This window comes from Oncorhynchus keta, chromosome 28 (assembly GCF_023373465.1).
Source record: "Oncorhynchus keta strain PuntledgeMale-10-30-2019 chromosome 28, Oket_V2, whole genome shotgun sequence".
In the NCBI taxonomy this organism is placed as follows: domain Eukaryota; kingdom Metazoa; phylum Chordata; class Actinopteri; order Salmoniformes; family Salmonidae; genus Oncorhynchus; species Oncorhynchus keta.
Genome location: NC_068448.1, coordinates 35,740,442 through 35,766,529, shown reverse-complemented (window position 1 = coordinate 35,766,529; position 26,088 = coordinate 35,740,442). Strand labels below are relative to the sequence as shown.

The 26,088-nt window shown below is 40.6% G+C and overlaps 1 protein-coding gene across 9 annotated transcripts in view; it reads left to right on the top strand.

Annotated features, from left to right (window-relative positions):
* Positions 1–26,088, top strand: part of LOC118361217 (potassium voltage-gated channel subfamily KQT member 2-like) — a 46,432-nt gene that overhangs the window by 12,347 nt on the left and 7,997 nt on the right. Inside the window, exons 2-14 of one of the 9 annotated variants that reach the window (XM_052482892.1) lie at positions 1,899–1,989; positions 2,448–2,574; positions 3,201–3,376; positions 3,700–3,825; positions 4,106–4,216; positions 4,627–4,722; positions 4,926–5,020; positions 9,010–9,072; positions 9,473–9,502; positions 14,675–14,731; positions 15,886–16,076; positions 24,762–24,809; positions 25,186–25,203. In XM_052482892.1, coding sequence (XP_052338852.1) covers positions 1,899–1,989; positions 2,448–2,574; positions 3,201–3,376; positions 3,700–3,825; positions 4,106–4,216; positions 4,627–4,722; positions 4,926–5,020; positions 9,010–9,072; positions 9,473–9,502; positions 14,675–14,731; positions 15,886–16,076; positions 24,762–24,809; positions 25,186–25,203 — 1,229 coding nt within the window. Of the gene's footprint in view, positions 1–1,898; positions 1,990–2,447; positions 2,575–3,200; positions 3,377–3,699; positions 3,826–4,105; positions 4,217–4,626; positions 4,723–4,925; positions 5,021–9,009; positions 9,073–9,255; positions 13,403–14,674; positions 14,732–15,273; positions 16,077–24,761; positions 24,810–25,185; positions 25,204–26,088 lie in introns of those variants that run through there. The other 8 variants (XM_052482893.1, XM_035740964.2, XR_004820963.2 and 5 more) reach the window with 8 other exon arrangements.

Below are 26,088 nucleotides of genomic sequence, written 5' to 3'. Positions count from 1 at the left end.
TGGGGTAATATAGTCAAAATGTTTGCCTTAAGGTAAGTTGAGCCAATGCCCAGTTTTTCCTTCCGGGCATTATGGGATATGAGGTAACAGGGCCTGCCCTATGTTAAATGAAAGTACAAAGTGTTTGGTGTTAAGCCCATGTTAAAATATGATTAAAAGGCCAAAAGGGTGATTGTGTTTAAAGATAGACATTGTTTTAAAGAGAGAGTGGTAATATTTCATTCAGTACAGACATTTGCCCTCAGCTGAACTTGTGACAAAATAACACTTACAAAAAATATTAACAAGCAATGTTTTTAAAACTAATGTTTACAAGAATTGGGATAATTTCCAGGAATACACAACATCCTGAAATATACACTACCATTCGCAAGTTTGGGGTCATTTAGAAATGTCCTTGTTTGTTAAAGAAAATCTATTTTTTCCCCAAATTGATCAGAAATACAGTTGTAGACATGGTTAATGTTGTAAATGACTATTGTAGCTGGAAACGGCTGATTTTGAATAGAATATCTATGTAGGCGTACAGAAGCCCATTACCCATCACTCCTTTGTTCCAATAGCAAGTTGTGTTAGCTAATCTAAGTTTATCATTTTAAAAGGCTAATTGATCATTAGAAAAACCCTTTGAAATTATATTAGCACAGCTGAAAACTGTTGTTCTGATTTAAAGAAGCAATAAAACTGTCCTTCGTTAGACTAGTTGAGTATCTGGAGCATCAGAATTTGTGGGTTTGATTACAGGCTCAAAATGGCTAGAGTCAAAGACCTTTCTTCTGAAACTCATCAGTCTATTTCTGTTCTGAGAAATTAAGGCTATTCCATGCGATAAATTGCCAAGAAACTGAAAATCTCGTACAACTCTGTGTACTACTCCCTTCACAGAACAGCGCAAACGGTCTCTAACCAGAATTGAAAGAGGAGTGGGAGGACCCAGTGCACAACTGAGCAAGAGGACGAAGTACATTAGTGTCTAGTTTGAGAAACAGATGCCTCACAAGTCCTCAACTGGCAGCTTCATTAAATTGTACCCGCAAAACACCAGTCTCAATATCAACAGTGAAGAGGTGACTCCGGGATGCTGTACTGCTAGGCAGAGTTGCAAAGAAAAAGCCATATCTCAGACTGGCCAATAAAAATATATGTTTAAGATGGGCAAAAGAACACAGACACTGGACAGAGGAACTCTGCCTAGAAGGCCAGCATCCTGGAGTCGCCTCTTCACTGTTGACGTTGAGACTGGTGTTTTGAGGGTACTATTTAATGAAGCTGCCAGTTGAGGAGAAGCAGTTTCCAGTTTGACAGGTTAGGCTACATGTGAAAGTAATGTGATTATTTTGTGTGCTTGTGAAATACGCAAATACAATTTCAACATACAGGGTATGTGCATGTATTATTATTATTATTATTATTATTATTAGTGAAAGGTCCAACTGACTGCAAACTTGTTTCATGCACGTCTAACTTATGCATTTTATGAATGAAATTGCAAACTGTTTAAAGCAGATCTTCTTATTAAACGCTATGACCAAGGCTGTGACAGGTCCCAGTGTCCTTTGCATTCATTAATCACTTAAGTATAAGCCCCCCGCTACAGCCATAGATGTACAGATGGGGGAATTGGCTTATGTTTAAAAGTACCACCCGGGTCAAGGACTGTTGACAGCTAGCCAGCTGTTCGGGTAGCATTTATTGGGGATTCTACCAGGCCATTTTCGAATACCTCAGAAATAAACCTGTCCTTCCTTGAGTCATGGATTGGTAAGTAATAGGGTGGTGACATTGGCTTACACCCATCCAATTGCTTATTGATTTGTGTTTACCTCAAGCAAGGAAGGATCCATTTCTGAATTATTTGAACAGGAGCCTATAGTTTAATGTCCTCTTATTTCTTTCAGCTTCCTGTTGGTGTTTTCCTGTCTCATTCTCTCTGTTTTCGCTACCATCAATGAGTTCAAGAACAGTTCTGAGACTGCCTTGTACATTCTGGTATGTATGTGGTGGATTGCTCTGAAAAGTACTGTGCTCTGTCCATGGTTTCCGCGCTCGTTTTATGCTCAAGACGGCAAAGTATGCCGCAATCAAATATGCGCAATATGTATTTTTAAATCCAACGTAATCCTAAAATGAATTATGTTCTCTCACATTCATATCTCTCACATTTATAGCCACTCATATCTTTTATGTCACTTATCTTTTTTCGGAATCTTAAGTAGTTCCCAAGTGCTACTCTAGCCATCTGGTTGTGTTGCGCATCGTACTGCGCTATGATAAGATTTGGGGTGTAGTGGCAGTATAATATGTCTGTGATTTGATGTCACAGGAAATGGTGAAGTGTGTGGTCATACACACATCCCCCCCCCAAAAACAGGTTCTGGGCAAGGAAGTACAGAAGTACTTGAAAAGAACAAAGGCCCACACAATGAATTTGCTCCCAATTACCACAGGAAATAGTGACCATCGTGGTGTTTGGAGTTGAGTACATTGTGAGGATATGGGCGGCGGGCTGCTGCTGTCGCTACAGAGGATGGAGGGGAAGGCTGAAATTCGCCCGCAAGCCTTTCTGTGTTATCGGTGAGAACAGAAAGACTTTCTTCTCCTTCTACTTCTCTCTTTTCAGGATGTTTCTTCTGTTCTGGCTTACAACTCCCCTGTCCTGGTCTTCTCTCGTCTTTCTCCTTTCTCATCACTCTCTCCTTTTATCTTTCTCTTCCTCCGACTTTGCTGTTCTCATTTCCATAAAAATAAGCGTTATTCACATAAAGCACTTTTTTTTTTTAACCAAAAATTACTTTTTTATTTCTAAGGGTAGTTGGTTTCTCTCAAGTCTCCCATACCTTATGTAAGAAAAGGAAAAGCTAACATCAACATTCAACACAGCCTTGTTTTAGAACTACACCAGTTCACTAGTCACATTCTCTGAAGTCATTTTGTTCACTACCATGTTATTAAATAGCAACACCTGAATAGTGCCTCATGGGATTGTCATGTGGGGTCGGCCTCTCAGTGTTGGAGGATGTCAGTAATCATTGAACACTATCAACGCAATCTCAACAGTGTTTGGTGATGCTGGTTGCCATGGAAACCCCACTGACATTATGTGAATCCCCTTCTTTCCCCAGACATCGTGGGCTTGAGAGTGTGTGCGTGTGAGCGCATGGAACACCATTGACATGATGTGAATATCCTTCCTCCTCTAGACATCATGGTCTTGATAGCATCTGTGTCGGTGCTGGCTGCTGGCTCCCAGGGAAATGTCTTCGCCACCTCTGCCATCCGCAGTCTCCGCTTCTTGCAGATCCTCCGCATGCTGCGGATGGACCGGCGCGGGGGCACCTGGAAACTTCTAGGATCAGTGGTCTATGCCCACAGCAAGGTGACCGCTAGAAAGGCCATATGTTTCAGTTATCCTCAGGAGCCCAGGTTTCTCACCTGCGAGATGAGATTTGGAAGGAAGGCTCTTCAAGAAAAAACAATCAAAATGCCTACGTAAATGGCATTGGGTAGAAGTAAATGAATCTACAAATTTGAATAAACTGTGTCGTCATGAATTTGATTACATAGTCCAGTCATAATCAGAAAAGGTGGATTTGGTGGATACAGATATTATTATGTATTATTTATGAAGGCTTTATGAATGTATACATACCATGAAGTGTTACCAAATTCTATATCTGATGCTCTGTTCCTCTTCTCCAGGAACTAATCACTGCTTGGTACATAGGCTTCCTCTGTCTCATCCTGGCTAGTTTCCTGGTGTACTCGGTCGAGAAAGATGACAACGACATGTTTGAGACCTATGCTGATGCCCTGTGGTGGGGGCTGGTAAGTTCAATCATATTTCCAAATTAGAAAGTGCACAAGGTATTGAATAGTATGTTTCTATTAGGACAGACTTACAGTTAGTTTTCCAATAATATATTTCCCTAATTTATCTGCAGTACCCAGCAAAATACATATCTAAAACTGAGCCATAACGTCACTTGTGAAAGTATAATGTATTGTCGTGGAATGGGGTCTTGACTTACCAGCTTTGGCGGACCACTGTATTATATAAGGTATGCATTACTGTAGGTGCTGTTGAAAATGCCTCTTCTTTCTCTAGATCACCCTGACCACCATAGGCTATGGGGATAAGTTCCCAAAGACCTGGAATGGACGTCTGCTGGCTGCAATGTTCAGTATGATAGGAGTGGCTTTCTTTGCGCTCCCAGCTGTAAGTTTGAGGGACATTTTAGGTGCTAATTCAAACCCTTATGGCGCAGAAGGGAACTTAATTGAACTGTATTATGTTTTTGAATATGAAGGAAATGTTAAACCTTTACTCACAGTTCTAGCCTTATGGCCAAGTGCATGAACTCCAATGGTTATATTCCCGGAACATTTTGCAATGTTCTGTGTCATTAGTACACTTTAGAGTTGTTGTGCTCTTCAATTGTGCGCTTCTGCTTAGGCAAAACATGGCCGGGTACAACACTTGCATTTAAAACATTCCGATAACCATTATTATTATGCTTTAATCTGTTAGTCCTACATTCTAGTTTCAGATGTTCATATTCAAGAGGTTAGAGATATTCTGACAGTGTGTAATTTCTCTCTTTTATCCACACCTACTCACATGCGCAGGGTATCCTGGGGTCTGGTTTTGCTCTGAAGGTCCAGGAGCAGCACAGACAGAAGCATTTTGAGAAGCGACGCCAACCTGCTGCTGGGCTGATACAGGTGGCCAACACGCACCACCAGTTAGTCTGGACACACCCACTGACACATTGTGTACCATTTTTACTTTGTTTTAGATTTTTTTTACCAGGTTCTTTCTGACTGATTTTATTGAATTCTATATCACCCGTTGGGTCATTGAACATCCTCTGCATTATGACATTGTCTGCATCACTCGCAAATAACACCATCTGTCTCACAAATAGAACGCTTGGCGATTTTATGCTACGAATCTCGCTCGGACTGATCTGCTGTCGACGTGGGATTTTTATGAGGAGAACGTTTCTCTCCCAATGTACAGGTACAGACCATATCTGTTCTCTATACTTTATTTACATTTTTATCCTGGAAATAAAATAAAATGTTATCCTTGAAATAACACTAACCAGTCTGGCTTTCCAATTTGAAGTTGAACTCTAATACCTTTCATTTTGAGATACTGCTGGGCTTTCAAAGCACAACTAATACAGGGCCTTCAGAAAGTATTTATACCCCTTGACTTTTTCCACATTTTTGTTGTTACAGCCTAAATTTTAAATTGAGATTTTGTGTCACTGGCCTACACACAAAACCCCATAAATGCCGAAGGGGAATTATGTTTTTAGAAATGTTTACAAAATGGTATTAAAAATGAAAAGCTGTAATGTCGTGAGTCAATAAGTTTTCAACCCGTTTGTTACGGCGAGCCTAAATAAGTTCAGGAGTAAGAATGTGCTTAACAAGTCACGTAATAAGTTGCATGGACTCACTCTGTGTGCAATAATACCGTTTATAGAAAAGTCTGTGGTCGTACGCACATCCTTAAAAGTATAGGTGCTGGGCTAATAAAGAATACTAAAGAAGAAGAAGACCCGGACACTGTTAAAGCTCCCAATTCACCGCTTTATTGACGTTTCCATCTGAAACGGATCTTCGTCAGGTCAAACAACCAAACTGAGTGCTCACTTCCCCAAATATACACAGTTCACCTCACATGACTATTACTCACATGATACATGGTGTCTGTGGAAAACTCAATTCAAATCTAATCTAATTGTATTTGTCAGATCTGCCAAATTCAACAGTGAGATGCTTACTTACAAGCCCTTAACCAACATTGCAGCTTTAAGAAAATACCTAAAAATATATATATATATAAAAAAATGAATGAAATAAGAAATAAGTAAGAGATGAGAATAACAAATAATTAGAGCATCAGTAAATAACAATAGCGGGGCTATATACAGGGGGTACTGGTACAGAGTCAATGGGTGGGAGCACCAGTGTCAAGGTAATTGAGGTAATATGTACATGTACAGTGGAGCAAAAAAGTATTTAGTCAGCCACCAATCGTGCAAGTTCTCCCACTTAAAAAGATGAAGCCACTGCTCCAAAACCGCCATAAAAAAAGCCAGACCGAGGCCTGTAATTTTCATCATAGGTACACTTACACTATGACAGACAAAATGAAAAAAAAAATCCAGAAAATCACATTGTAGGATTTTTAATGAATTTATTTGCAAATTATGGTGGAAAATAAGTATGTGGTCACCTACAAACAAGCAAGATTTCTGGCTTCACAGACCTGTAACTTCTTCTTTAAGAGGCTCCTCTGTCCTCCACTCGTTACCTGTATTAATGGCACCTGTTTGAACTTGTTATCAGTATAAAAGACTCCTGTCCACAACCTCAAACAGTCACACTCCAAACTCCACTATGGCCAAGATCAAAGAGCTGTCAAAGGACACCAGAAACAAAATTGTAGACCTGCACCAGGCTGGGAAGACTGAATCTGCAATAGGTAAGCAGCTTGGTTTGAAGAAATCAACTGTGGGAGCAATTATTAGGAAATGGAAGACATACAAGACCACTGATAATCTCCCTCGATCTGTGGCTCCATGCAAGATCTCACCCCGTGGGGTCAAAATGATCACAAGAACGGTGAGCAAAAATCCCAGAACCACACGGGGGGACCTAGTGAATGACCTGCAGAGAGCTGGGACAAAAGTAACAAAGCCCACCATCAGTAACACACTACGCCGCCAGGGACTCAAATCCTGCAGTGCCAGACATGTCCCCCTGCTTAAGCCAGTACATGTCCAGGCCCATCTGAAGTTTGCTAGAGAGCATTTGGATGATCCAGAAGAAGATTGGGAGAATGTCATATGGTCAGATGAAACCAAAATATAAATTTTTGGTAAAAACTCAACTCGTCGTGTTTAGAGGACAAAGAATGCTGAGTTGCATCCAAAGAACACCATACCTACTGTGAAGCATGGGGGTGGAAACATCATGCTTTGGGGCTGTTTTTCTGCAAAGGGACCAGGACGACTGATCCGTGTAAAGGTAAGAATGAATGGGGCCATGTATTGTGAGATTTTGAGTGAAAACCTCCTTCCATCAGCAAGGGCATTGAAGATGAAACGTGGCTGGGTCTTTCAGCATGATCCCAAACAGGCTGCCCGGGCAATGAAGGAGTGTCTTCGTAAGAAGCATTTCAAGGTCCTGGAGTGGCCTAGCCAGTCTCCAGATCTCAACTCCATAGAAAATCTTTGGAGGGAGTTGAAAGTCTGTGTTGCCCAATGCTCTAGAGGAGATCTGCATGGAGGAATGGGCCAAAATACCAGCAACAGTATGTGAAAACCTTGTGAAGACTTACAGAAAACGTTTGACCTCTGTCATTGCCAACAAAGGGTATATAACAAAGTATTGAGAAACTTTTGTTATTGACCAAATACTTATTTTCCACCATAATTTGCAAATAAATTCATAAAAAATCCAACAATGTGATTTTCTGCATTTTTCCCCCCCCTCATTTTGTCTGTCATAGTGTGTAGAGTGTACCTATGATGAAAATTACAGGCCTCTCTCATCTTTTGAAGTGGGAGAACTTGCACAATTGGTGGCTGACTAAATACTTTTTTGCCCCACTGTAGGTAGAGTTATTAAAGTGACCATGCGTAGATAATAACAGAGAGTAGCAGCAGTGTAGAAGAGGGTTGGGGGAGGGGGGCAGGCAATGCAAATAGTCTGGGTTGCCATTTGATTAGCTATTCAGGAGTCTTATGGCTTGTGGGTAGCAGCTGTTAAGGAACCTTTTGGTTGTAGACTTGGCGCTCCGGTACCGCTCGCTGTGTGGCAGCAGAGAGAACAGTAAATGACTTGCGTGACTGGAGTCTTCCTCTGACACCGCCTAGTATATAGGTCCTGGATGTCAGGAAACTTGGGCTCAGTGATGTACTGGGCCGTACGAACTACCCTCTTGTGCCTTACGGTCAGATGCAGAGCAGTTGCCATACTAGGTGGTGATGCAACCGGTCAGGATGCTCTCGATGGTGCAGCTGTAGAACTTTTTGAGGATCTGAGGACCCATTCCATGTAATGTGTATGCTTGTAATCATTAAGGACTGGGGAGTTTTTCAGGATAAAAAAATTAACGGAATGTTGCTAAGCACAGGCAAAATCCTAGAGGAAAAACTGGTTGTCTGCTTTCCGCCAGACACTGGGAGATGAATTCACCTTTCAGCAGGACAATAACCTTAAACACAAGGCCAAAACGACACTGGAGTTCCTTACCAAGAAGACCGTAGATGAGTGGCTGAGTTACAGTTTTGACTTAAATCTGCATGAAAATCTATGGCAAGACCTAAAAATGGTTGTCTAGCAACGATCAACAACAAATTTGAGAGAGCTTGAAGAGTTTTGAAATAACAATGGGCAAATGTTGCACAATGCAGGTGTGGAAAGACTCACAGCTGTAATAGCTGTCAAAAGTGCTTCTACAAAGTATTGACTCAGGGGTGTAAACACTTACATAAATTGGATATTTCATTTGTTTTTTCATCTAAAATTTCAGTTTGCCATTATGGGTTGTTGTGTGTAGTTGATAGGTGAGAGAGAAACAAATATTGAATCCATTTTGAGCTCAGGCTGTAACACAACAAGATGAGGAATAAGTCAAGGACATATGAATGCTTTCTGAAGGCACTGTAGCTACTTTGAAAATGAATCATTCTGTTTACCTTCCAAGTCTGTTGGAATCAATGGGAAATTAATCTGCAGGCTGTAATATTTGGTTTTCTCCATGCAGCTTTCTGCTTTTTATTTCATTTTAGAGCCACATACAGTGTTCTGTGCAGCAGTGTCTAAGGAATGGTTCTATTTTGAAACAGTATACTGTTAAGCTTCAATGCTCCAGACGAGAGGGCCACTGAACTTAAGAGGTCATTTGTTCTTTTTAGAAAGACATGCACTAGCCTTCCAGTGGGATGTATAAAAGATCATGAAAACCGTCTCATCTTCTCTCTCCAGACTCATACCCCCCCTCAATCAACTGGACCTCCTGAGGAATCTGAAGGCCAAATCCTTCAGCAGGTCTGACTATACAGTAGGAGGAGGATGATTATGTGAATGGAGAATTCTTTCTGTTTGGAGAATCTCACCTGAATGCATAGTCTCATGGTGTCTCAGGGCTGCAGTAACTTACTGCTAATCACCCGATTTAAGTCAGTGCCTTGACAACTCTGTTTCTCTTTTTTCCCCCTTGCTACTTGACAGGTGCTTGCTTACCCAAATGCTAAGTCCTGATGATCTTAATGACATATAGCTACTGCTGTTGACTTTTTCAGATGTTCACCCTTGTCCTAACCTCTCTGACTTTAATAACCTAAATAATGCTGCCCGTTTTTGTCACGGAAATGCATGTGTGTGTGTCTCTGTGTGTGTCTCTGTGTGTGTCTCTGTGTGTGTCTTTTTCATTTGTCTGGAAACAAAGGAAGGACTCTCAGACAGAAGCCTCCCCCAGGTCTGTTATTCAACCAGCCTTTGTTGTTTTACCACACACTTCTTCTACCCCCTTTTGGCTTTACTTCAATTCTGCTCAAAGCTGCTGAGGCACTCTTCTTGAGGGAGTGTGTGTGTGTCCCGGGGCAGAAAGGACTGAGGTTTTGATGAGTCTTGTTTTTTTACAATGTGTGTCAGATATGGATGTACCTTTTTGATAAGATCCTCCTTCAAGAACAGTGGCCTTACATTTACCCACAGTGCCCTAGCTCAGGGGTTCCCACACTTTTTTTTATTCAGGCCCCCCTTCCAGCATTGGGAACCCCCCCCCCATCTATTTCTATGCACACAGGCACCGTTTGTGACACAAACTGTTCACACATCTCTAAATGTGCAGGTTCAAAGCTTATTTTCCTGTAATTCTACACGTTTTGCCATGGGGTGCAGAGAGAATGTTGCAGTTTTGAAACTAATTTTCTTGCGGTGTCTAATGTGTATTCATGTGATATTTGAATGACTCAAACCTTACAACAACATCTATGGGCGAAAAAAAGCCTAGCGAAAAAAGTTACCTAACATGGGCTAGTTGATCTGGACATTTCTGACAAGTTAGAAATACAGTCGCTTTCGAAGGTAGACACGAGAAGAGGAAAACTCATGATGCACAACCCAATTTCGAAATTGTATCTTGTCCATTCTACTATTACAACCTTCAAGATTAATTTGAAAGCGGGGTGAAATCCTTAAATAGATCTACCGTACCAGTCAAAAGTTTGGACACATACTCATTCAAGGGTTTTTATTTTAGTTTTACTACAATGAAATTATTACTATTTTTAATACAATGAAATAACACCCATGGAATCATGTTGTAACCCAAAAAGTTTTTTTTGTTTGTTTATAGTTGAGGTTCTTCAAAGTAGCCACCCTTTACCTTGATGACAGCTTTGAACATGGTTGGCATTCTCTCAACCAGCTTCATGAGCTTGTCACCTGGAATGCATTTCAATTAACAGGTGTGTCTTGTTAAAAGTTCATTTGTGGAATTTATTTCCTTCTAAATGCGTTTGAGCCAATCACTTGCGTTGTGACAAGGTAGGGGTAGAATACAGAAGATATTTGGTAAAAGACCAAGTCCATATTATGTCAAGAACAGCTCTAATAAGCAAAGAGAAACGACAGTCCATCATTACTTTAAGACATGAAGGTCAGTCAATCCAGAACATTTCAAGAACTTTGAAAGTTTCTTAGTGCAATTGCAAAAACCATCAAGCGCTATGATGAAACTGGCTCTCATGAGGACCACCACAGGAAAGGAAGACCCAGAGTTACCTCTGCTGCAGAGGATACGTTCATTAGAGTTAACTGCACCTCACATTGCAGCCCAAAAATAAATGCTTCACAGAGTTCAAGTAACAGACACATCTCAACATCAATTGTTCAGAAGAGACTGCGTGAATCACCAATAAGAAGAAGAGATTTTCTTAGACCAAGAAACACATGAAATGGACATAGACCAGTGGAAATCTGTCCTTTGGTCTGATTAGTCCAAATTTGAGATTTTTGGTTCCAACCGCCGTGTCTTTGTGAGACGCAGAGTAGGTGAACGGAGGATCTCGGCATGTGTGGTTTCCAACATGAAGCATGGAGGAGGAGGTGTGGGGGTGCTTTGCTGGTGACATTGTCATGATTTATTTAGAATTCAAGGCACACTTAACCAGCATGGCTACCACAGCATTCTCCAGCGATAGGCCATCCCATATGGTTTGTGCTTAGTGGGACTATCATTTGTATTTCAACAGGACAGTGACCCAAACACACCTCCAGGCTGCGTAAGGGCTATTTGACCAAGAAGGAGAGTAATGGAGTGCTGCATCAGATGACCTGACCTCCTCGCGATGGTTTGGGAGGAGTTGGACCACAGAGTGAAGTAAAAGCAGCCAACAAGTGCTCAGCATGTGTGGGAACTCCTTCAAGACTGTTGGAAAAGCATTCCTCATGAAGCTGGTTGAGAGAATGTCAAGAGTGTGCAAAGCTGTCATCAAGGTAAAGGGTGTCTACTTTGAAGAATCTCAAATATTAAATATAATTTGATTTGTTTTTTGGTTACTACATGATTCCATATGTGTCTTCACTATTATTCTGTAATGTAGAAAATAGGTCAAATGTTATTTTATTTGTATTTTATTTCACCTTCATTTAACCAGGTAGGCTAGTTGAGAACAAGTTCTCATTTACAACTGCGACCTGGCCAAGATAAAGCATAGCAGTGTGAACAGACAACACATGGAGTAAACAATAAACAAGTCAATAACACAGTAGAGAAAAAATAATAATAAAAAAATATATTTAAAAAATAGTCTATATACATTGTGTGCAAAGGGCATGAGGAGGTAGGCGAATAATTACAATTTAGCAGATTAACACTGGAGTGATAAATGATCAGATGGTCATGTGCAGGTAGAGATACTGGTGTGCAAAAGAGCAGAAAAGTAAATAAATATAAACAGTATGGGGATGAGGTAGGTAAATTGGGTGGGCTATTTACCGATGGACTATGTACAGCTGCAGCGATCGGTTAGCTTCTCAGATAGGAGATGTTGGTGAGGGAGATAAAAGTCTCCAACTTCAGAGATTTTTGCAATTCGTTCCAGTCACAGAATTCTGAAATAAAGAAAAACCCATGAATGGGTAGGTGTGTCCAAACTTTTTACTGGTACCCCTATATATATATTTTGAGCTATCTACTTATAGATATATTTCTTTGAGGGGGTGGGGACCCCGGCGCCCCCGACAGTTTGGGAACCACTGCCCTAGCTAAGCTCACTTTTCCCTCACCGCCAACATTAAGCTTTTATCCACAATTCTAGGTCCTTTCCCAAGATCAACATTTGAAATGTGTTAATTACCCCACCGGCATAGAGAACATGGCCTTAGTGACCCAGTAACATATATGAATTTCATAATGGGTCACTGTAAGGCCATGTCTTTGCGATTTGTAGAACGATTACATTTAACGGCCAATGCTGTGGTGTGGACTGTACATATTTCTGCCTACTGTTTCTGAATGACAGAGGGCTTTGCATAGGCACTTTGTTGCGTTTTTATTGTGGGACAAAAAAAATATTCCTGAAATGTTTATTTTCCAGAACGGTATGGATCACTTTTGTTCCAGGTTCTAATTTTCATCATAGGTACACTTCATCTATGACAGACAAAATTAGAAAAGAAAATCCAGAAAATCACATTGTAGGATTTTTTATTAATTTATTTGCAAATTATGGTGGAAAATAAGTATTTGGTCAATAACAAAAGTTTATCTCAATACTTTGTTATATACCCTTTGTTGGCAATGACAGAGGTCAAACGTTTTCTGTAAGTCTTCACAAGGTTTTCACACACTGTTGCTGGTATTTTGGCCCATTCCTCCATGCAGATCTCCTCTAGAGCAGTGATGTTTTGGGGCTGTTGCTGGGCAACAAGGACTTTCAACTCCCTCCAAAGATTTTCTATGGGGTTGAGATCTGGAGACTGGCTAGGCCACTCCAGGACCTTGACGTGCTTCTTACGAAGCCACTCCTTTGTTGCCCAGGCGGTGTGTTTGGGATCATTGTCATGTTGAAAGACCCAGCCACCTTTCATCTTCAATGCCCTTGCTGATGGAAGGAGGTTTTCACTCAAAATCTCACGATACATGGCCCCATTCATTCTTTCCTTTACACGGATCAGTCATCCTGGTCCCTTTGCAGAAAAACAGCCCCAAAGCATGTTTCCTCCACCCCCATGCTTCACAGTAGGTATGGTGTTCTTTGGATGCAACTCAGCATTCTTTGTCCTCCAAACACGACGAGTTGAGTTTTTACCAAAAAGTTCTATTTTGGTTTCATCTGACCATATGACATTCTCCCAATCTTCTTTTGGATTATGCAAATGCTCTCTAGCAAACTTCAGACGGGCCTGGACATGTACTGGCTTAAGCAGGGGGACACGTCTGGCTCTGCAGGATTTGAGTCCCTGGCGGCACAGTGTGTTACTGATGGTAGGCTTTGTTACTTTTGTCCCAGCTCTCTGCATGTCATTCACTAGGTCCCCCTGTGTGGTTCTGGGATTTTTGCTCATCGTTCTTGTGATCATTTTGACCCCACGGGGTGAAATCTTACGTGGAGCCCCAGATCGAGGGAGATTATCAGTGGTCTTGTATGTCTTCCATTTCCTAATAATTGCTCCCACAGTTGATTTCTTCAAACCAAGCTGCTTACCTATTGCAGATTCAGTCTTTCCAGCCTAGTGCAGGTCTACAATTTTGTTTCTGGTGTCCTTTGACAGCTCTTTGGTCTTGGCCATAGTGGAGTTTGGAGTGTGACTGTTTGAGGTTGTGGACAGGTGTCTTTAATACAGGTAACAAGTGGAGGACAGTGGAGCCTCTTAAAGAAGAAGTTACAGGTCTGTGAGAGACAGAAATCTTGCTTGTTTGTAGGTGACCAAATACTTATTTTCCACCATAATTTGAAAATAAATTCATTAAAAATCCTACAATGTGATTTTCTGTTTTTTTTTTCTCATTTTGTCTGTCATAGTTGAAGTGTACCTATGATGAGAATTACAGGCCTCTCATCTTTTTAAGTGGGAGAACTTGCACAATTGGTGGCTGACTAACTACTTTTTTGCCCCACTGTACAAATCCTATTGGAAATAAGTAGAGGGTGTTACATTTACAGTATGTGAGTCAAGGTGCAACCTAAACGTGTAAACATCATTGGAAAGGAAAAGGCTCAACGCTCGCTTTACCATTACAAATTCTTAGTTTTATTAAGTAAGTTTATTTTCCTGTTTTCAGTTCTGTTCCCTGAACTGGTTCCATCCCCTGGTCTTGCATTAATAATGCAGTATTTTAGTCTGTGTTATTGTGTAAGGCCCCACTGTTATAAAATGATAACCGATTCGTCATATCATTCCAAACAGTTTTTTTTTCTCCCATTATTTTCTGATTAATCAAAGTACTTAGAACATATTCTAAGTCTTCAACCATTCCTCACCTTCTACCATTGCTCATTCTTGCATCATATCATCCTTTTACTGACCATTACAAGGCCAGCCACTTCATTTTTCAGATGCACTTAATTCCTCCATCACTGTTATCTTTTGTGTCTCCTCTACTGCCCACCATTCCACTATCTCGCTCTCCAATGTCCAGTATTGACCATTCACACAAAGACGACATGCTTTGTGGGTGCTGCCCGAGAACCTATAGGTACTGTTGCACAGATACTAACATCTGCACTGCAAGTATTTAAGTCTCTATATACCTGTCCTTACTTTCCTATCTGTTCTTATATTTTCCCACTTTTGACACATGTTCAGCTGAGTAGAAGAAGCACATGACTAACTGACCCTTTTAATCCCCCTCGGCTATTGAGAATCAGTCAAATGTAACATTAAATTATCCACATAGCATATAGACATTCACTTTTTCTTTGAAGTAAAAAACGGAATATTTTCTGCACATTTACCTGAACAGCTACCTAGAAAATACAGATACAGTTTTTTTGTGACAGAGCATTGATTTGTTGTTTCTCTTATGCAGTTTCTTTCCCCGCTTTTTGCTTAGTCATCCCTTTGACAACGTTTGTTGAAAAGCAAGAAAACAACATGCCTTTTACGTTGGTATCTAACAAGCATTTCCTTTGAAATGATTCCCACACACAGTACAGTGGGAGACATGATGGTTAACCCTGTCTGCATGACCTGATTACTTTTTGCATAGAGATGACAACCCTTCTTTTTCTTTTTGAGGCCTATCACTGTGCTTCCCATGCATGCTTGCTTGTTGCTTCTGCTGCTTGCCTGACCGAATGCTCGACTATGTGCACACGGAAAAGGCTCCTTCCGCTGTAGGACATTGCCTCATTTTAAGTTACTGTAAGAGGTAAGACCTTTAATCGCACAGACATATCTCAGACATCACACTATGCTCGCATCACATTACTACTTTATGTATAAGCAGGTATAGATATACAGTAAGTGGCTCCATGTTAACATGCTATATTTATGAGTGAGAATAGCCAACATAGTCAAGCCCACATGATTACTAAAGTTGACTAAAATGTATTCTTGATTAATTTACTGCTTGTTGACACATTGACACTGCCAATCTATTTTAGTTTCCCTACCCATATGATACTTGAACTAGACATAATCAACACAGCCTAGACAATATTTCTAAAGTTACTCTTGTTCGAGACAGCCCTATATTGCTCTTATACTGCACAGTATGCACATGAGTCATATCACCATGGGAACGCAAACCCTCATGGATTGTCCTTACATCACAGCAAAAGATGCATCATCCATACATATCTATCTCCCTCTCACGCCGTTCTGTATTTCCTTCACCGGTCCCTGTAGCCGGAAGCCTAGCCTAAAGGACAAGGTGCATCCTAGTCCTTCCAAGATGGCTGGGGCCACAGGGAGGTCCCAGTCCCCTGGGCCTGAAGACGGGGCAGAGGGAGGGCCGAGCTGGAGCTTCGCTGACAGGGCCCAAGGGGCCATGCATGCTTTCCGTGCCAGGGGCAGCACCTCGCGCCAAAACTCAGAGGGTGAGGAGATTCTAAATCTGCACCACTGGTTATATGACTAGCATTCTGTGTGATTAGCTCATCTTCTTTAGATAATAACAATATTGTAATATTTCTATATAGACATTACACTGTTGCAAAGTAGGCTATGAAGTACAGTACACTGCCAGATATGCAAAAGACAAAGAAAACAGTGCATATGCTCACAATGGTATAACACATTCTTCAGATGATAGTACAAGGAGTAGGACCTAATTAGCTTGGCAGATACCAAATATAATGCTAGGCAAGAAAATATATAGTCAAATAGCTTATTATCTTCTTGACAACATATTTTCAAATATAATGCAAGTCAAGAAGATAATAAGCTATCTTCTTGACCAGTATTATATTTGAAAATGGGCTATCTGCCTAGCTAATTAGGCCTAACCCCTAGATCAATCGTCCAATGAATGTGTTTAACCATTGTGAGCAAGTGAACCTGTGAATTTTATTTGCTAACATTCTTTGACAAGCGCTAGCGTTCTGTTGGACAAGCTACTACCTGCCTACCATTCTGTTTGACTAGACATGTACCCAAATACATTCTGTGAAACTAGTTGTCTACATGACTAGCATTTCTGTTTGACTATTCATCTAACTGAATACTATTCTGTAAAACTAGTTGTCTACATCAGGGTTTCCTAAACTCGGTCCTGGGGCCCTCCCCTGGGTGCATGTTTTTTCCCCCCCTAGCACTACACAGCTGATTCAAATAACCAACTCCTCATCCAGCTTTGATTATTTGAATCAGCTGTGTAGTGCTAGGGGAAAAAACGAAACGTGGAATGAGTTTGGGAATCCCTGGTCTACATGACAAGATCTCTGTTTGATTAGCCATCTAACTGAATACTATTCTGTAAAAATAGTTGTCTTACATGACTAGCATTCTGTTTGATTAGACATCTAATGGAATACCAATTTGCTTATCTTTTGTCTACCTGACTAGCATTCTGTTTGACCAGCTGTCTACCTGACAAGCATTCTGTTTAACCAGATGTCTACCTGACAAGCATTCTAGATACTTGACTAGCATTTTGACTTTAACTATCTGCCTGAGAGGCATACTGTTTTCTATCTACGGTATTGGACTAGCAATCTGTTTGACTAGCTACTGTATACCTGGCTAGCATTCTGTTGAACTACTATCGTATCTACCTGTACAGCTTTCAGGTTGTCTAGCTACCTCCCGAGCTAGACATCAGTTTGACTATCTATCTGACTAGCATTCTGTTTGAATATAGTTATCTACTGGACAACCTTCTGTTGTCGTTAGCTCTACTGTATGTCCTCAACTTGGAGTTCAGAGGATGTGCAAGGACGTTTTACTCTGTGGCCCCATGCCAGCTGTCACCCAGCGTGCCAACTGTAGTCTTTAAGGGATGTGCCAATGGCACTTCATTAAAGTGATACTCCTAGAACTTTTGTAGAATTTCAGCCAGTAGTTTTGAAAGTAGTGCTCACAAGCCAAAAATGGTTCCCTGAAAATTGTGCACAATAGTGTACTACGTCATCCATTTTGTATGATATGTTACATCCTGCATGTATGATATGTTACTTGTTGCAATTCATGTGATAGTTTACTAATTTCAATTCATTCAGTAAGTGCTTAAGATCCCAGCATGCATCTTTAATTACGGTCTAGTGTCTGGAAGATGCACTAATGTTGCAGTCAGACAATGCAGTTGGGATGCAGAGTAAGGTTGCGAGTAAGGTTGCCAATGTCAATGCCCGTTCGTCGGTGGTTGGTATGTGAACGAGCACAAACACCATCTGTAATTTTAGTCCTGTCCGAATCTGTCATGTCTTAATTTTTACATTTCCAGCCAGAATAACCTACTGTTATTTGGCGAACTCTAATGTCCTCTGGCAATACTATCCCCATGCGAATCGACATCCCTGTGTTTTGAGAGAAATCTCTGCGTTTGACAGGTGTTGATCACGGTTTGAGGAAGAAAACAATAAGTTATTTGATAAATTGAACGAAGTGCTGTGCATAGCCTATGTATACGCTTGAGGTCGGAAGTTTACATACACCTTAGCCAAATATATTTAAACTCAGTTTTTCACAATTCCTGACATTTCATCCTAGTAAAAATTCCCTGTCTTCGGTCAGTTAGCATCACCACTTTATTTTAAGAATGTGAGACGTCAGAATAATAGTAGAGAGTATGATTTATTTCATCTTTTATTTCTTTCATCACATTCCCAGTGGGTCAGAAGTTTACATACACTCAATTACTATTTGGTAGCATTGCCTTTAAATTGTTTAACTTGGGTCAAACATTTTGGGTAGCCTTCCACAAGCTTCCCATAATAAATTGGGTGAATTTTGGCCCATTCAGGTTTGTAGGCCTCCTTGCTCGCACACACTTTTTCAGTTATACGCACACATTTTCTATAGGATTGAGGTCATGGCTTTGTAATGCCACTCCAATACCTTGACATTGTTGTCCTTAAGCCATTTTGCCACAACTTTGGAAGTATGCTTGGGGTCATTGTCCATTTGGAAGACCCATTTGCGACCAAGCTTTAATTTCCTGACTGATGTCTTGTAATGTTGCTTCAATACAGCCACGTAGTTATCCCTCTTCATGATGCCATCTATTTTGTGAAGTGCACCAGTCCCTCCTGCAGCAAAGCACCCCCACAACATGATGCTGCCACACCCGTGCTTCATGGTTGGGATGGTGTTCTTCGGCTTGCATTATTATTATGGCCAAACAGTTCTATTTTTGTTTCATCAGACCAGAGGACATTTCTCTAAAAAGTACCATATTTTTTTCCCATTTGCAGTTGCACACTGTAGTCTGGCTTTTTTATGGCGGTTTGGGAGCAGTGGCTTCTTCCTTGCTGAGCGGCCTTTCAGGTTATGTTGATATAGGACTTGTTTTACTGTGGATATAGATACCTTTGTACCTGTGAAGATGCTGGAGAAACAAGGTCCTTTGCTATTGTTCTGGGATTGATTTGCACTTTCCGCACCAAAGTACGCTCATCTCTAGGAGACATAGCACGTCTCCTTCCTGGGCGATATGACGGCTGCATGGTCCCATAGTGTTTATGCTTGCGTACTATTGTTTGTACAGATGACCGTGGTACCTTCAGGCATTTGGAAATTGCTCCCAAGGATGAACCAGACTCGTGGAGGTCTACAATTCTTTTTCTGAGGTTGATTGGCTGATTTCTTTTGATTTTCCCATGATGTCAAGCAGAGGCACTGAGTTTGAAGGTAGGCCTTGAAATACATCCACAGGTACACCACCAATTGACTTAAATGATGTTAAATAGCCATGACATAATTGTCTGGAATTTTCCAAGCTGTTTAAAGGCACAGTCAACTTGGTGTATGTAACACCCTAGACCCACTCCAATTTGCTTACCGCCCCAACAGACGACTCAATCGCAACCACACTGCACACTGCCCTAACCCATCTGGACAAGAGGAATACCTATGTGAGAATGCTGTTCATCAACTACAGCTCAGCATTTAACACCATAGTACCCTCCAAACTCGACCCTGGGTCTCGACCACGCCCTGTGCAACTGGGTACTGGACTTCCTCACGGGCCGCCCCCAGGTGGTGAGGGTAGGTGACAACATCTCCACCCCGCTGATCCTCAACACTGGGGCAACACAGGGGTGCATTCTGAGCCCTCTCCTCTACTCCCTGTTCACCCACGACTGCGTGGCCATGCACGCCTCCAACGCAATCATCAAGTTTGCAGACGACACTACAGTGGTATGCTTGATTACCAACAACGATGAAACGGCCTACAGGGAGGAGGTGAGGGCCCTCGGAGTGTGGTGTCAGGAAAACAACCTCCCACTCAACGTCAACAAAACAAAGGAGATGATTGTGGACTTCAGGAAACAGCAGAGGGAGCACCACCCTATCCACATCACGGACAAACTGAATTGGCCGACCCACACAGACAGCGTTGTGAAGAAGGCGCAGCAGCGCCTCTTCAACCTCAGGAGGCTGAAGAAATTCGGCTTGTCACCAAAAGCACTCACAAACTTCTACAGATGCACAATCGAGAGCATCCTGTCGGGCTGTATCACCGCCTGGTACGGCAACTGCTCCGCCCACAACCGTAAGGCTCTCCAGAGGGTAGTGAGTTCTGCACAATGCATCACCGGGGGCAAACTACCTGCCCTCCAGGACACCTACACCATCCGATGTCACAGGAAGGCCAAAAAGATTATCAAGGACAACAACCACCCGAGCCACTGCCTGTTCACCCTGCTATCATCCAGAAGGCGAGGTCAGTACAGGTGCATCAAAGCAGGGACCGAGAGACTGAAAAACAGCTTCTATCTCAAGGCCATCAGACTGTTAAACAGCCACCACTAACATTGAGTGGCTGCTGCCAACATACTCACTCAACTCCAGCCACTTTAATAATGGAAATTGATGAAAAAAATGTATCACGAGCCACTTTAAACAAGGCCACTTAATATAATGTTTACATACCCTACATTACTCATCTCATATGTATATGTACTAGATGGCAAAACAGTATTCAACTGACCTAAACCATTGGAAAGTTCACTTTTTCAGCCTTAAAACACATCTCAAGTGCAAGTTCACTGTTTAGCTCATCTGAAGAAGAGCTAGAGCATTTAGGATGTCTGCTGCGGATCAGAAGAATATCGTAATGATTAAAATCACACTTTCTCAATTCTAATTTTATGGTGACACTATACCAAATATGGTTGGGTATGGTTTCGAAACTTGGAAACATTGCTCCTGTTAATAGTGTAGCGATGCTATCGCCTGGACTTGTTGAAATATCTTCACACCTAGAAAAAAAACCTCCAGCCTTCTGACATAACTTTCAATTTATTAAAAATGAAGAATTACAGGGACTCGTCTAACTTTTCACACCACTCAGGCCGTCACTTGGCTCCTGATGAACAGTTACTTTGCTGACGTTGCTTTCAGTAGCAGTTTGAACTCTGTAGTGAGTGTTGCAACCGAGGACAGGTGATTTTTACATGCTTCAGCACTCGCCTATCTCGTTCTGTGAACTTGTGTGGCCTACCACTTTGCTGCTGAGCCATTGATGCTCCTAGACATTTCCACTTCACAATATAACAGCACTTACAGTTGACCTTGGGCAGCTCTAGCAGGGCAGAAATTTTACGAACTGCCGCGTTGAAAGTCAGTGAGCTCTTCAGTAAGGCCATTCTACTGTCAATGTTTGGCTGTGGAGATTGCATGGCTGTGTGCTTTATTTTATACACCTGTCAGCATCAGGTGTGGCTGAACTAGCTGAATCCACTAATTTGAAGAGGTGTCCACATACTTTTATGTATATATATATATATATATGTATATATATGTATATGTATATATGTATATATATGTATATATGTATATATATGTATGTATATGTATATATGTATATATGTATATATGTATATATATATACATGAATCCACTAATTTGAAGAATCCACTAATTTGAAGAGTATGTGTCCATTTTATATGTATATATATATATATATATTTTATGTATATATATATATATATATATATGTATATATATATGTATATGTATATATGTATATATGTATATGTATATATATATGTATATATATATGTATATATGTATATGTATATATATATATGTATATGTATATATATGTATATATATATGTGTATATATATGTGTATATATATGTATGTATGTATGTATGTATGTATGTATGTATGTATGTATGTATGTATGTATGTATGTATGTATGTATGTATGTATGTATGTATGTATGTATGTATGTATGTATGTATGTATGTATGTATGTATGTATGTATGTATGTATGTATGTATGTATGTACAGTGCCTTGCGAAAGTATTCGGCCCCCTTGAATTTTGCAACCTTTTGCCACATTTCAGGCTTCAAACATAAAGATATAAAACTGTATTTTTTTGTGAAGAATCAACAACAAGTGGGACACAATCATGAAGTGGAACGACATTTATTGGATATTTCAAACTTTTTTAACAAATCAAAAACTGAAAAATTGGGTGTGCGAAATTATTCAGCCCCCTTAAGTTAAATCTTTGTAGCACCACCTTTTGCTGCGGTTACAGCTGTAAGTCGCTTGGGGTATGTCTCTATCAGTTTTGCACATCGAGAGACTGAATTTTTTTCCCATTCCTCCTTGCAAAACAGCTCGAGCTCAGTGAGGTTGGATGGAGAGCATTTGTGAACAGATGTTTTCAGTTCTTTCCACAGATTCTCGATTGGATTCAGGTCTGGACTTTGACTTGGCCATTCTAACACCTGGATATGTTTATTTTTGAACCATTCCATTGTAGATTTTGCTTTATGTTTTGGATCATTGTCTTGTTGGAAGACAAATCTCCGTCCCAGTCTCAGGTCTTTTGCAGACTCCATCAGATTTTCTTCCAGAATGGTCCTGTATTTGGCTCCATCCATCTTCCCATCAATTTTAACCATCTTCCCTGTCCCTGCTATATATATATATATATATTACCAGTCAAAAGTGTGGACACCTACTCATTCGAGGGATTTTCTTTATTTTTACTATTTTCTACATTGTAGAATAATAATGAAGACGCAAACTATTAAATGATATATATGGAATAATGTAGTAAACGAAAAAGTGTTAAACAAATCAAAATATATTTTAGATTCTTCTAAGTAGCCACCCTTTGCCTTGATGACATGTTTGCACACTCTTGGCATTCTCTCAACCAGCTTTACCTGGAATGCTCTTCCAACAGTCTTGGAGTTTCCACATATGCTGAACACTTTTTGGCCACTTTTCCTTCACTCTGCAATCCAACTCATCCTAAACCATCTCAATTGGTTCAGGTCCGGTGATTGTGAAGTCCAGGTCATCTGATGCAGCACTCAATCACTCTCCTTCTTGGTCAAATAGCCCTTACTTGCCTGGAGGTATGTTGGGGAATTGTCCTGCTGAAAAACAAATGATAGTCCCACTAAGCACAAACCAGATGATGGGATGGCGTATCGCTGGAGAATGCTGTGGTAGCCATGCTGGTTAAGTGTGCCTTGAATTCTAAATAAATCACAGACAGTTTTACCAGCCAAGCACTCCCACACCCTCATACCACCTCCTCCATGCTTCACGGTGGGAACCACACATGCGGAGATCATCCGTTCACCTACTCTGCGTCTCACAAAGACACTGCTTGTTGGAACCAAACATCTCAAATTTGGACTCATCAGACCAAAGGACCGATTGTCTAATGTCCATTGTTCATGTTTCTTGTCCCAAGCAAGTCTTTTCTTATTATTGATGGTTTCTTAGCAGCAATTCGACATTGAATCACGTAGTCTCCTGTTGCGATTGTGATAGAAAAATTGCGTATTTACCTAATTTGTTTGATATTAATAGTTAGCAATTAATACTTAACAAATAGGAAGATGTTTTGATTCTGTTTAATTCTGTGTTTCTGTAAAGGGATGGTTTCCACTCTAGCTTCCTGCTGTTAGTCTGGGCATATGGTCAAGGAAATGGGTTTTGCTAGAGATATCTTGAGCTGACAATGACTTGGTGATTAAAAACCTAAAGTTGGAATTTCATAGACTTTGCGGTGTGTGTGACACGAGATGGAGATCGTGTGAAGGAGTATATAACAATCTCTCATTGTCTCATCTTCCTGGCATCTGGGAAACTAAGCCGGGTTGGGGGTAAAACAACATCCCGTGTAGATAACCAAGGTGGCTTATGGGAGTACTGTAACCAGCGCTGACCAAGCATTTTTAGGTCCTATATATCATCTGTTTATTCGTTATTAGTTAAGCACTCGGCAACACACTTCGGAGTGTGGGGTCGACGGTTTCATTATTGCAATAATTAATCGATATTGAATAAAGATGATTGTTTGAAGAAATGACAGTGTCTCACTTTAATGGAATATTTCACGGCAAGATGTGTCTGTTGCTTGAAGCATTTATTTGGGCTGCAATCTGAAGTGCAGTTAACTCTAATGAACTTATCCTCTGCAGCAGATGTAACTCTGGGTCTTCCTCATGAGAGCCAGTTTCATCATAATGCTTGATGGTTTTTGCGACTGCACTTGAAGAAACTTTCAAAGTTCTTGAAATGTTCTGTATTGACTGACCTTCATGTCTAAAGTACTGATGGACTGTTGTTTCTCTTTGCATATTTGAACTGTTCTTGCCATAATATGGACTTAGTCTTTTACCAAATAGGGCTACCTACTGTATACCACCCCTACCTTGTCACAACGCAAGTGATTGGCTCAAACGCATTTATAAGGAAAGAAATTCCACAAATGAACTTTTAAAAAGGCACACCTGTTAATTGAAATGCATTTCAGGTGACTAGCTCATGAAGCTGGTTGAGAGAATGTCAACAGTGTTCAAAGCTGTCAAGGCAATTGGTGGCTACTTTGAAGAATCTCAAATCTAAAATATGTTTTGCTTTGTTTAACACCTTCTTGGTTACTACATGATTCCATATGTGTTATTTCATAGTTTTGATGCCTTCACTATTATTCTAGAAAGTTGTAAAAAATAAAATAAGAAAAACCCTGGAATGAGTAGGAATGTCCAAACTTTTGACTGGTACTGTATATATTGAATGACCAAGCTGATCCTCATGAGTTGTGTTTGTTCTCCTCTGCGGCATGCACGTTTAAAGTGCTGATTGAAATGCAGGATGAAGACTTTGGACTGAAGAGTTCTCCAGGTTAGATACAGCCCTGGCCTTAGTATTTACTAGCTAACTGATATTTATGATGAGAACATTCTACATCAGTCTCTTAATCAAATGATAAGTTGTAACTAACATCTTTAACACTTAGATTGCATCGCTTTTTTTCACATTATGCCTATGCATTGTATGATACTATAGACCTATCATTGAAACAATGTCATAGTGAAGATTTTTATTGGCTTAACATTCGCCGTCTTACGACTTTCCTTCATGTACTGTACCCATACATGAGAATTTACTGAGGATTCCATACGTGGGTTCACATGTGTTGTTTTGGCATTGTTTTATGAAATGCCTTTCATTTTGTTTATGCCATTATTGTATATCTCTCCTCTCCTTTTCTTTGCAGCAATTGAGGGGTTAATAAGTAAGAACTAATTATGTTTTATTGGTTGGCTGTAGGGAAGAAGCAAAAGCACAGCGCATTTGTTTATATACACGTTTACAAATTACAGTACGCCTAGAAACCATGCATGTCCAAATTGGCTGAACTTTGCCAACTGAAATCCTCTGTCCATAGGAATTCTTACTATGCTACAGTTGTTATGACTGCTTATGACAACTCATAAGTCAATTATCATCGAGTTAAGTTTCCTGTATGACAGAGGGTTCAAGTTAAGTGTTACCAACAAGTATAACCTAGAGGTAACTTGTAAATAATTCTAAAAGCAGTGCGGTCAGCTTGTTCCTGATTTAACATGCATGAAGAAACCTTAATTTCATCTCCTAATTTTTTCCTGAACCCTTTTAACAATGTACTCTATCCAAATATAGACCAGCATGTGCTGTAATCAGTATGCACTACAGTACAGACCAACACCAAAAGGACTTAAATAGCCTGATTGTTAGCCTAGTTAGCTTGAAATTTCTATTGAGATGACTAGAGAGCCTGTTTTGCTAGCAGTGAAACGTAATGCATGGCTGTGGAGTCATTGGTGGTGGACGGAGGGGACCTCATCAGAAAGCATTCTTGACTTTAACTGCCTCTGTTCGGTAGTAGATCCCTCAATTCCTGCATTCAATCTTTTTGTTGTTGTTTCACAAATCAATACCGTTGAATTCCACCAATGCTATGGTATGCTAACAGTGCCAACATTCCACACTGGCTTGGAAGCTCTGAACTGCACTGTTGATGCTAACGGCTATGCACCAACTTTGCTTGACTTAATCTGGACGCAATAACGGTGTTATAGTATGTCTGGGAGCCGGTGGTTGAAGCTTTGACATTGTGGTTGATGTGGTGTCCTTGTCT